The sequence below is a fragment of the Trichomycterus rosablanca genome, chromosome 6 (genome assembly GCF_030014385.1).
Source record: "Trichomycterus rosablanca isolate fTriRos1 chromosome 6, fTriRos1.hap1, whole genome shotgun sequence".
NCBI classification, from domain to species: Eukaryota; Metazoa; Chordata; class Actinopteri; order Siluriformes; family Trichomycteridae; genus Trichomycterus; species Trichomycterus rosablanca.
The window spans coordinates 49,752,640-49,764,668 of record NC_085993.1 but is presented as its reverse complement, the minus strand read 5'-3'; the positions used below and the strand labels follow the sequence as shown (position 1 = coordinate 49,764,668).

At 37.9% G+C, this 12,029-nt stretch overlaps 1 protein-coding gene across 3 annotated transcripts; it reads left to right on the top strand.

Moving 5' to 3' along the window:
- Nucleotides 1–207: 207 nt before the first annotated feature.
- akr1a1b (aldo-keto reductase family 1, member A1b (aldehyde reductase)) lies at nucleotides 208–8,667 on the top strand. 3 transcript variants are annotated; one of them, XM_062997100.1, is made up of 9 exons: nucleotides 208–290; nucleotides 2,686–2,781; nucleotides 3,454–3,573; nucleotides 3,660–3,811; nucleotides 4,891–5,086; nucleotides 5,180–5,379; nucleotides 8,113–8,185; nucleotides 8,277–8,363; nucleotides 8,522–8,667. In XM_062997100.1, the coding sequence occupies exons 2-9, from the start codon at nucleotides 2,701–2,703 to the stop codon at nucleotides 8,585–8,587; spliced, it is 975 nt and encodes a 324-aa protein (XP_062853170.1). In that variant the 5' UTR covers nucleotides 208–290; nucleotides 2,686–2,700; the 3' UTR covers nucleotides 8,588–8,667. The 3 variants fall into 3 exon arrangements, with proteins under 3 accessions (XP_062853170.1, XP_062853169.1, XP_062853173.1); XM_062997099.1 differs by lacking the exon at nucleotides 208–290 and adding an exon at nucleotides 421–484; XM_062997103.1 differs by lacking the exon at nucleotides 208–290 and adding an exon at nucleotides 1,405–1,466.
- Nucleotides 8,668–12,029: the final 3,362 nt, after the last annotated feature.

Genomic DNA, 12,029 nt, shown 5'->3' with positions numbered 1-12,029 from the left:
TAATAATAATAATAATGATAATAATGTATGCATCTCTATATGTTTACAGTAAAATAAAGCATTTAACTAATCAATCTTAGGTAAAAGTACAGAGTAGGGTTGTGTGAAACTGAAAGTGCTCTTACAGACACAGAAAGACTTTTAAGTTGGAATTGGAATAACCGGATATGATTTTCACATTGTCATTCATTATATGAAATAAAATACATTTTAAAGATTTTTATAACTCCCTTAGTGTAATTCCACTCGGGATTGTCACCTGTCTGGCTTTGTGCAGATCGATAAATATTGTAAGTAAATGTAAAATGTATTGGTGTTTGCATTATCACTGTTAAGCCCAAAGTTCTAATGGTGTCTGATAGTTCTGATAGTGTCTGATATTTCTGATGGTGTCTGATAGTTCTTATGGTGTCTGATAAACATGCAGCTGCGATTTACGGTGCATTTATTTAATCAAACCTGCAGGATTTATTACCGTAACCTGGTATGTACAGTATATTCATAATAAAGTGTAGTCTAGTATGGATGATTTACCTACACAATACTCTGACTATAATGTTTATATGATTTAAGTAATGACTGATAATGCACAAATACTGGAACTTGTTTCCTTTCTTATTAATCAATTGCATTTGCTTGTTTTGCTGCCATGCATTATATCTGTAATATGGTCACCTGTCTCATTATGAATGATGTGTGTTTGTTTATATATTTGTGATTTAAACTGGGTCCTAAATAGCATTCTAATTATTGCAAGTATGCAGAATACAGTCTGACGGCTTTGGTGTCGGTTTCTGTTTGACTCAGTGAGTCGACTCCGATAATGAATTCTTTTGAAATCTATTTTGCAGTCAAGAGATTCATGTTTACTGATACTGATTCATATTTGTTCATTAGGTTGTAGAACTTACAGCCTTGTTTTAACCGGATTATTACTGTTGTGTTGTATACATATCATACCCAACTACAATGTAGTAACACTAGGTAAATAAGAGGTTTGGTAAAATGTATATGATATATGGATGCTTTGTTAGGACAGCAAAAGAGTGCGAGTCGACTCTTTCAAATTGACTCTTTAGGAGCTCTGAAGATAGCATAACTAGCCACACTAAACAGCGACAGTGTCGGTCAGTGAGTCGACTCCGAATTTGAATTTAAAGTTGTTTGGTTAAATGTAAGTGGTATATGGGTGAAATGTAGTAACATTGGGTAAATTATTATGTTTGGGTAAATATATGTGATATATGGCTGCTTTGTTGGGACAGCAAAAGCAAAATATTCTGTAGTGTGTACACCGGGCTTGAGAGTCGATTCTTTCAAATTGACTCCTTAGGAGCTCTAGCGATAGTAGCCACACAAAAAAAGCGTCAGTGTCGGTTTCGTTTCGAGTCAGTGAGTCGACTCCGAATTTTAAATCCATTTTGCAGTCAAGTGATTCATGTTTGCTGATAATATTTGTTGATTAGGTACTAATACGAATAATATTTGTTGATTATGTAGTGGAACTCCCAGACTTGTTTTGATTATTACTGTTGTCTTGTATACATATCACACACAACTATATTACAGTAGTAACACTAGGCCTTTTAAAGTTGTTTGGTTAAATGTAAGTGGTATATGAATGAATTAAGGTGTTGTGATAATTGTATGTGATATATGGATGCTTTGTTGGGACAGTAGTGTAGTGTGTACATAAACGGTGTGCATATTCGAATTAATTCACGTTTGCTGTGAATACATTCGGTAAATTAAGGTGTTTGGTTCAACGTATGTGGTATATGAATAAAAAGTAATAACATTAGGTAAATTATTGTGTTTGGGTAAATGTATGTGATATATGGATTTAAACGGTGTGCATATTCGAATCGATTCACTTTTGCTGTGAGGAATCGCCACTGGGCTTGAGAGTCGACTCTTTCAAAGTGACTCTTTAGAAGCTCTGGAGACAGTGGCACAACTAGCCACACAAAGCAGTGACAGTGTCGGTTCCGTTTCGAGACAGAGAGTCGACTCCGAATCTGATACTGATAAGATTTGTTGATTATGTACTTAGGAACTTACAGCCTTGTTCTAACAGGTTATTACTGTTGTCTTGTATATGTATCACACACAACTACAAATGTAGTTTTAAAGTTGTTTGGTTAAATGTAAGTGGTATGTGGGTGAAATGTAGTACTATTAGGTAAATTAAGGTGTTGTGATAATTGTATGTGATATACGAATGTTTTGTTGGGACAGCAAAGGCAAAATACACTTTGCTGTGAGGAATTGCCACCAGGCTTGAGAGTCGACTCTTGACTCTTTAGGAGCTCTGGAGATAGAGACATAACTTGCCACACTAAATATGCATATAATATGGACTCATAAATAAATATACCTTTAAATTGAGTCAATATATACCATTTTGTCTTAATATTATTAAGATTTTGCAGTATTTTGTACAGTATATTTAAAAGAGAATGGAAAGGAATGGTAAATTGTCCATGCCCTGTCAGGAAGTCAGCTGACAAGTCAGCAGGTTCATCCATTTTCTCCACTCCTTCCTCCCTCCTTCCTGTCTTTCCAAGTCACTGTTATAGTAAATGTTTGTATGACTTGCAGTGAAGAGCTTACTGACACTACATTTAAACCCTACACTGTTTCTGTGTTTCACACTCCTATAAAACTGTCTTTTTGTATATGCAGAGTCAGAAGGCAAGAATGAATGATTTTGCAGTGTTGAGCACTGGGCGAAAAATGCCCCTGGTTGGACTTGGGACATGGAAAAGTGATCCTGGAAAGGTGAGCATGCATTAAATGCATAACATATGTTTTTAACACATGAAAACAGTAATGCTACATATTTCATAGAGTTAATTTCTTGTCAAAACCAACCAAAGAGAACATCAGAGACAAAAGCATGGTATGTGAATTGATAGTTAACTTTGTAGATTTGTAACTTGCACACATTTTGCAGGTTCACATTTTTGAAGTGTTAGCAAATTAATACTGCTAACACTTTCAGTTCCCTGCATTGAGCTACAGCCTGTACAACTTTGTCTTAACCTTTTTTTCCAAGCCTTTTGTAACTGTACATTTAAAATTAGTCCATTTTTACACATCCTTGTTTATCTGGGTAATAAATGACAATTTAGGTACAATGTGTAAAAGCACACCAGATTAAAAAGATTAGACTAATACAGAGTAAACTAATACAGCAATTTATCTGGTCAAGACCCAGTACATCTACCAGGTAAACCCCAGGTTAAGGCCTATACATTACCAGATCAGAGAAAAAACAAGTACAAGACAGTGGTTTGAGTAAGATAAACTGTTTTGTGGATTGTACTGTTGTGTGTATTAGGCTGGGTAAATGATTATGATAAAGCTGTTACTGAAAACATACATACCATGTAACTAAAATCATATTTAACAATTTTTATAATAAGAAAACTGTTTTCATTATGCCAACAGGTAAAACAGGCAGTGATATGGGCGCTTCAGGCTGGCTATCGTCATATTGACTGTGCTGCCATTTATGGAAATGAATCAGAAATTGGGGAAGCCTTTCAGGAGGTGCTGGGAGCTGATAAAGTAAGTGAACTAATGGATTAACTAATCTCTACCCTTAGCACGTACCCTAGTATAACTTATTTTCACTGCACTGTTGTCACTGTCAGGCCTTGAGGCGAGAGGACGTGTTTGTGACCTCCAAACTGTGGAACACTCGCCACCACCCTGATGACGTGGAGCCAGCACTGCTCAACACCTTAAAGGAGCTGAAGCTGGAGTACCTGGATCTCTACCTCATTCACTGGCCTTACGCCTTCCAGTGAGTTTAGCATGACACCTAAACACCTTAAAGACCATTTAAAGGGGGGCTGGAATTGGGACAGCAATCTAATGTGCTAGCCCATCACCAGTAGCGGAACTAATGGCCTGACTGGTCACTCAGCAGGTATAATGGTTGTGTCTGATGGAGGGAGGGGTGAATACGTTTTCTTGTTGTTGCTGCTGCAATAGCAACTCCTGCTGCCTGATGGCATCAAGACAAGTAGCTGAAGAACACAAAGGGCATGACTTTCCATTTGTAGTACAACTCTGCACTGTGAGAATCTACCTCTGACCATCACTGACTGGCTGGTGCATGTTTAAGTCAAAGTACATTTAGTCCAAGCACTAACCCAGGGTGTAATTTTAAACCCACTGTCATGCTTTGCTGCCTATTTGTTGTACATCAACAGATAACTCATTGTAATCATTAGCAAGAAATGCATTTTATTTATTTAACTGATAAAAGTACAAAGAAACGATTTACACTGTTTTCACTGACCAGCTTATTTGGATTTGGATTTTAAAAAAAATGACATGTACAATTTGATGCCTGCAACACAATTAAAATATTGTTTGGTGTGTTTAATATTGTGAAATCACCTTTCTTATTAATAATACTTTTTAATCGTTTGGGACAAATGATTAAGCCATTCCAATATTAAAAAAGCCATATGTGAATTTATCACAGACATTATAAAAACATTTAAATATCAGCACCCCTGGTTCAGTAAAAACATTACTAGATTCATTAAAAAGCAATTTCACTTTACTGGAAAATCAAAAATATAAAGACAAGGTAAAATAAACAAACAAAAAACATAATACTGTACCTGTTTTGCCATTAAATGACACATATGTGTTAAACATGGTGTTAAAACCCAAATAAATAAAATAAATACTGGAAAATCAAGATGTTCACTACAGGTTGTCACATTAAGAAATCAGATACATTAGGTTTCTCTTAATCAGATTACTGAAGTACATATAAACAGATTCTAATTATTTTGTATGTGAACACACTAATGGCTGTACCTTTAAAGCTTAACTAGAAAAGCATGAATATCTTTTCCTTTACAGGCGAGGAGATACTGCATTTCCTAGAAAAGAAGATGGGACTTTACTGTATGATGAAATCGACTACAAGGTGACATGGGCCGCCATGGAGAAACTAGTGGAAAAAGGACTTGTGAGGTCTATCGGGCTGTCAAACTTTAACAGCAGGCAAATTGATGACATCCTGTCCGTGGCCAACATAAAGCCTACCGTTTTGCAGGTTTCTTATTTTATCATTAGTAATAATCCTTCTGTCACAGGTTTCTTAAATTCTTAAATCAGGAAAAAAACAAAACCATTTAACTTGTTCCAGGTGGAGGGTCACCCCTATCTGGCCCAGGTGGAGCTGTTGGCACATTGCAAGGAGAGAGGCTTAGTAATGACTGCCTATAGTCCACTTGGCTCTCCAGACCGAGCCTGGAAGAGACCAGATGAGCCAATTCTCCTCGAGGAGCCGGTCATTGCTGCACTAGCCAAGAAGTACAACAAATCCATTGCGCAAATCATAATCAGGTAAATAGAAAACATTAAAGACTTCTGTTCTTCTGCATCCGTGACGTGTTTAAAACCATGTGTTTGAATCATTTCTCAACTTGCTCATGATGGACCTCTTTCTATAAAATTTATAACTTTCTAATGGGATTAAAACAGACATTTTTAACCCTTGCACATAAAAGGATGCTTTGCCTTACAAATGTTCTTTTGACTGAATGAGCACAAATTCCCTCAGATACATTTAAACTTTTATGGAAGCACTGCCAAAATAACACACAAATGGGCAAGTCTGTATTAATGCTTATGACTGGAATGGAGTGTCCAAGCACATGGTCAATGCATGCCTTCAAAGACCAAGTCCGAAATCTTGGCGTTCTAATAGACTCAGATCTCACATTCACCAGCCATATAAAAACCATCACCAAAACAGCCTTCTACCATCTTAGAAATATAGCCAAAATCAAGGGTCTACTGTGTCAACAAGACCTAGAGAAGCTCATCCATGCTTTTATCTCCAGCAGGGTGGACTATTGTAACGGTCTCTTAACTGGACTTCCCAAAAAGACCATTAAACAGTTACAGCTCATTCAGAACGCTGCTGCTAGAGTTTTAACTAAGACGAAGAGAACTGAGCACATCACTCCAGTTCTAAAATCTCTACACTGGCTTCCGGTTAGTTACAGAATAGAATTTAAAGTGCTGCTACTGGTCTATAAATCACTGAATGGGTTCGGCCCAGAATACATCTCAGAAATGTTTAGAGAATATAAACCCAGTAGATCTCTTAGATCCATGCACTCAGGTCAGCTAGTTGAGCCCAGAGTCCAAACTAAACATGGTGAAGCAGCATTTAGTTGTTGGGCTGCATATAACTGGAACAGACTGCCAGGAGATATTAGATGTTCCGCAAATGTAGAAATCTTTAAATCCAGGTTAAAAACATTTCTTTTTTCTTGTGCCTATGATTGAGCTCGAAATTTTTGCTATTACCCTCATTTTACCATATTTCTTTTAGTTTTTCATGCTCTTCTAAATTGTAGTGTATATTTTACTATATTTTCTTTTAGTTTTCATGTTCTTAATTTTTTACCTCTCTTGTTTTAATTTCATATTCCCTAAATTGTAGGTTATACTTTACAATATTTTCTTTTAATTTTTCATGTCCTTAATTTTTTTTTATCTCTCTTGTTTGAATTTCATGTTCTCTTAATTGTAACTAAATGTTTGCAAGAAGTCTTTCTGAGGTTTTAGATCTCAGGAATGTTTTAATGCTTTTAATTTATTTTTTTCCTTATGTAAAGCACTTTGAATTGCCACTGTGTATGAAAGGTGCTATACAAATAAACTTGCCTTGCCTTGCCTTGCCTTCTTTAGCTTTTGGCTACACAAGTTAGGGGTCACCACAGCAAATCATTCATCCCCATCTTGCCCAATTCTCCTCCATAACTTTGTCTCCAAAACATGTTATCAGCGCTGTCCCTCTAATAAACTCGTTCCTAATCCTGTCCCTCCTCGTCACTCCCCATTCTCCTGTCTTTAATTCAGTGTCACCCCCTCCAAACTTTACAACACAGCAGGTCTCACTACTGTCTTGTAAACTCAAGACAAATACCTTTCTATTGCAAAGCACTTTTGCCACTCTGCGCCACCTGCTCCACCCTGCCTGCACTCTTTCCTTCTTCTATCAACCACACTCTCCATTACATTGTGCATAGACACCAGTCCTGGTTAAAATGGGTTTATTAACAACCCAGCCAATGTTTTGTGATTAAATGCTGCAGGGGGCGGCACGGTGGCTAAGTGGGTAGCACTGTCGCCTCACAGCAAGAAGGTCCTGGGTTCGATCCCCAGGCGGGGCGGTCTTGGTCCTTTCTGTGTGGAGTTTGCATGTTCTCCCCGTGTCCACGTCGGTTTCCTCTTACAGTCCAAAGACTTGCAACTGGAGATACAAAATTGTCCATGACTGTGTTTGATATAACCTTGTGAACTGAGTGTGTAATGAGTAACTACCGTTCCTGTCATGAATGTAACCAAAGTGTAAAACATGACGTTAAAATCCTAATAAACAAAATAAACAAACAAAATGCTTTTTAACAAAATGGTTTTTAAACAAAGGAGTATAAAACATGATACAAAGGATCAAACATTAATGCCTACTTATTTTTTAACGTCGTCCATTCTTTTTTGAATGTATGTTTGCTATGTGATCAATCCTGTATGTATTTTTCCCTGTTAGTAATAACTACTGTACATTTAATAAATTAACACGGTTGTAAAAAAAGTATTTAATATTAGTAACAACCAGTGGAGAAACCAGTAAACAGCCCACTTTGTCTTGTGTAAACTGGTTGTTTTTTTACAGGTCAGGTCATAAAAGGTTATTATGGGCTTGTTTTTTGAATCAGGAATAACTAAGATCTACAGAGTTTTACGAATAGACTAATACAGTGATATTGTTTTGACAATTCTTGGTGAATTTATGTGTGACGAGGCTTTCAAGTATCAATCAATTTTGGTATTTGATCAGACAATCAAATCTTTTGGACACAAATCTGACACTTTTGATCCATAGTAGTCCAGAAATCCTGATTAGACAAAAGTAAATGATTCTACATCAAACTAAGCATGTTTGTTTGCAACACATTGTGTTAATTGTACGATTTGACAGTAAAAAAGCTGTTTTTGTGATGATATTGTTGCCGAATCATCTGCCAATACTAAATCTAAACAGCATTTTTATTCTAATGGCAGGTGGCAGACCCAGCGGGGAGTTGTGACCATCCCAAAGAGTGTTACAGAGTCTCGCATTAAAGAGAATTTACAGGTTATGTTTTTACATACAAGATTTATGTGGTTAATACCCACATGTAGAATTACTGTGTTAATTCAGGGTGTTTTATCATGTCTTTGTGCAGGTGTTTGATTTCACTCTGGAGCCTGAGGAGATGAACAGTGTGACAGCACTGAATAAAGGCTGGCGATACATAGTGCCAACAATAACTGTATGTTACTTATCACTGCTATATAAATCTGCATGTTCAGTGCTTTAAAATAGGCATTTTATATGATTCATGATTCATGTGAATTAAAGTAAACTGAGGTGGAAATAACTGACACTGACAGATAAAAATATGCTTATTTGATTTTGTTTACTTTTCAGGTTGATGGCAAGCCAGTACCAAGGGATGCCGGACATCCTCACTACCCCTTCAATGATCCTTATTAAGACATTGTGCTGCAGGATTATGTGCCTTTCAAGCCAATTTAGCTCTGTACACTTCACACAATAAATGGTTTTCTTACTCATTGGTGTATTTGTATGTTTTTGATTTACTTGATCATGTTAAGATTGTTTAGTTCTAATTGATCTGTGTTAAACACTTATTCACTGTGGGAGAAGTTACATACATCGATTTCACTTGTAACAGAGACCAAAAATCAGTACAGTGATTCTCAGCACAAAGTGTAGTTCACAACTCAGGAATAGTTTCATGTCAAGGATTGGTGTAGTGATAGATTAGATTGTTTTAGAAGAGTGGAGGCTATTAATCCCACTAATTGATGTGAGGAGGGGGCATCTACATATTAATGTCCATGCTTTTGGAGTAGGATGTCCAATTGGACCCACCATGACACTCAGTAGGATAAAGCCGTGGTAAAAAATAAAATAAAAACAATTTACTCCAACCCTGCAGGTAGTCAGACGCTATTCACTCACTCACTCTCTTAACCGCTTATCCAATCAGGGTCACGGGGGGTGCTGGAGCCTATCCCAGCTTTCAATGTGCGCAAGGCACACAGTAACACCCTGGACGGGGCGCCAGTCCATCGCAGGGCAGACACACACACACACATACATTCACCTATAGGGCAATTCAGTGTCTCCAATTAACCTGACTGCATGTTTTTAGACTATGGGAGGAAACCGGAGCTCCCGGAGGAAACCCACGGTGACATAAGGAGAACATGCAAACTCTGTACAGAAAGGACCCGGACCGCTCCACCTGGGGATCGAACCCAAGACCTTCTTGCTGTGAGGCGACAGTGCTACCCACCGTGCCATCAGACGCTATTCTTTTTTTTTTTTACATTATTGAACAAAATATACAATACACAATGAAATTCAGATAATCATTCACTAAAAATTGCTTGAGGGAATAAAATTAATGGCAGGAATTTATGAATAAACATTGTGAGTGAAAAGTTTTTAAGCAGTGTTAAGGTACTATTTGCCTTCACATTTTTACAGTTTTAATAAAAATTATGGTTCATATCAATCCAAAAGACGGAACAAAATGTGCAGTCCCAAAATAAGTAAATAAGGGATATTCATATTTGTAACAAAAGGAACATTCAGTATTTTTGTCTTTTTTAATTTAGCGATAGTTTTATTAAGAGGGTAACATCTAAGCAGATTTACTTCCCTCATCTTATTTGTGGTAAAAACATTTCTTTGGTAAAAGCTGTTGTTTTCCAATCTACAGGGGTTGGACAAAATAACTGAAACACCTGTCATTTTAGTGTGGGAGGTTTCATGGCTAAATTGGACCAGTCTGGTGGCCAATCTTCATTAATTGCACATTGCACCAGTAAGAGCAGAGTGTGAAGGTTCAATTAGCAGGGTAAGAGCACAGTTTTGCTCAAAATATTGCAATGCACACAACATTATGGGTGACATACCAGAGTTCAAAAGAGGACAAATTGTTGGTGCACGTCTTGCTGGCGCATCTGTGACCAAGACAGCAAGTCTTTGTGATGTATCAAGAGCCACGGTATCCAGGGTAATGTCAGCATACCACCAAGAAGGACAAACCACATCCAACAGGATTAACTGTGGACGCAAGAGGCAGCTGTCTGAAAGGGATGTTCGGGTGCTAACCCGGATTGTATCCAAAAAACATAAAACCACGGCTGCCCAAATCACGGCAGAATTAAATGTGCACCTCAACTCTCCTGTTTCCATCAGAACTGTCCGTCGGGAGCTCCACAGGGTCAATATACACGGCCGGGCTGCTATAGCCAAACCTTTGGTCACTCGTGCCGATGCCAAACGTCGGTTTCAATGGTGCAAGGAGCGCAAATCTTGGGCTGTGGACAATGTGAAACATGTATTGTTCTCTGATGAGTCCACCTTTACTGTTTTCCCCACATCCAGGAGAGTTACGGTGTGGAGAAGCCCCAAAGAAGCGTACCACCCAGACTGTTGCATGCCCAGAGTGAAGCATGGGGGTGGATCAGTGATGGTTTGGGCTGCCATATCATGGCATTCCCTTGGCCCAACACTTGTGCTAGATGGGCGTGTCACTGCCAAGGACTACCGAACCATTCTGGAGGACCATGTGCATCCAATGGCGGTGCCGTGTATCAGGATGACAATGCACCAATACACACAGCAAGACTGGTGAAAGATTGGTTTGATGAACATGAAAGTGAAGTTGAACATCTCCCATGGCCTGCACAGTCACCAGATCTAAATATTATTGAGCCACTTTGGGGTGTTTTGGAGAAGCGAGTCAGGAAACGTTTTCCTCCACCAGCATCACGTAGTGACCTGGCCACTATCCTGCAAGAAGAATGGCTTAAAATCCCTCTGACCACTGTGCAGGACTTGTATATGTCATTTCCAAGACGAATTGACGCTGTATTGGCCGCAAAAGGAGGCCCTACACCATACTAATAAATTATTGTGGTCTAAAACCAGGTGTTTCAGTTATTTTGTCCAACCCCTGTATATCATAATATAAATGATTCCAGAAGAATACTGAAGCTGGTTTAGATAGTATATTCCTTTGAACAATGCTCAATCAGTGCACTCCACCTGAGTTTGTTTACATCTGTGAAGCTCGTGTCACGGGATGAGGAGGCAGAAATGTAGGGTTTCCACAGTATCTGTTCCTGCTTACTCTTCTTTTGAATCAACTATTGATTCCCCCTCCACCTAAAGACTCACTTATTCAAACTAGCCATTAAATTAATTCACTTGATTGTTCAATGTTATTTGTAAATGTAAATGTCTTGTATTGTCTGTTTTGTTGTTTAACTGCTCTGTAAGATGTAAGGTGCCCTTGAGTGTTTTGAAAGGCGCCTATAAATAAAATGCATTATTATTATTATTATACTAATACTAATACAATACTGGCACAGTGATGTCATTGGTCTGATTTTTATTAGCTTTGGCATGGAACTGCTGTGGCTGTTCATCTTTAATATTATTATAAAAAGGTGTAAATGGTTATTATGACTGAGCTTGTAGAATCACCTTAGGCCCTTTGGTGTCCATTGTAATATTGGCACTATGTGTTGCTGGTGGGGCGGCATGGTGGCTCAGTGGGTAGCACTGTCACCTCACAGCAAGATGGTCCTGGGTTCACAGTCCAAAGACATGCAAGTGAGGTGAACTGGGGATCCAAAATTGTCCATGACTGTGTTCGATATAACCTCGTGAACTGATGAATCTTGTGTAATGTGTAACTACAATTTCTGTCATGAATGTAACCAAAGTGTAAAACACGACGTTAAAATCCTAATAAATAAATACACTTTCTGCATGATACTGACACAGTAATGTCAATGGTATGATTTTTATTAGCTTTGGCATGGAACAGCTTTTCTTAATAATATTTTAAAATAAACTAATGTGGCTGTTCATCTTTAATATTATTAGGAAA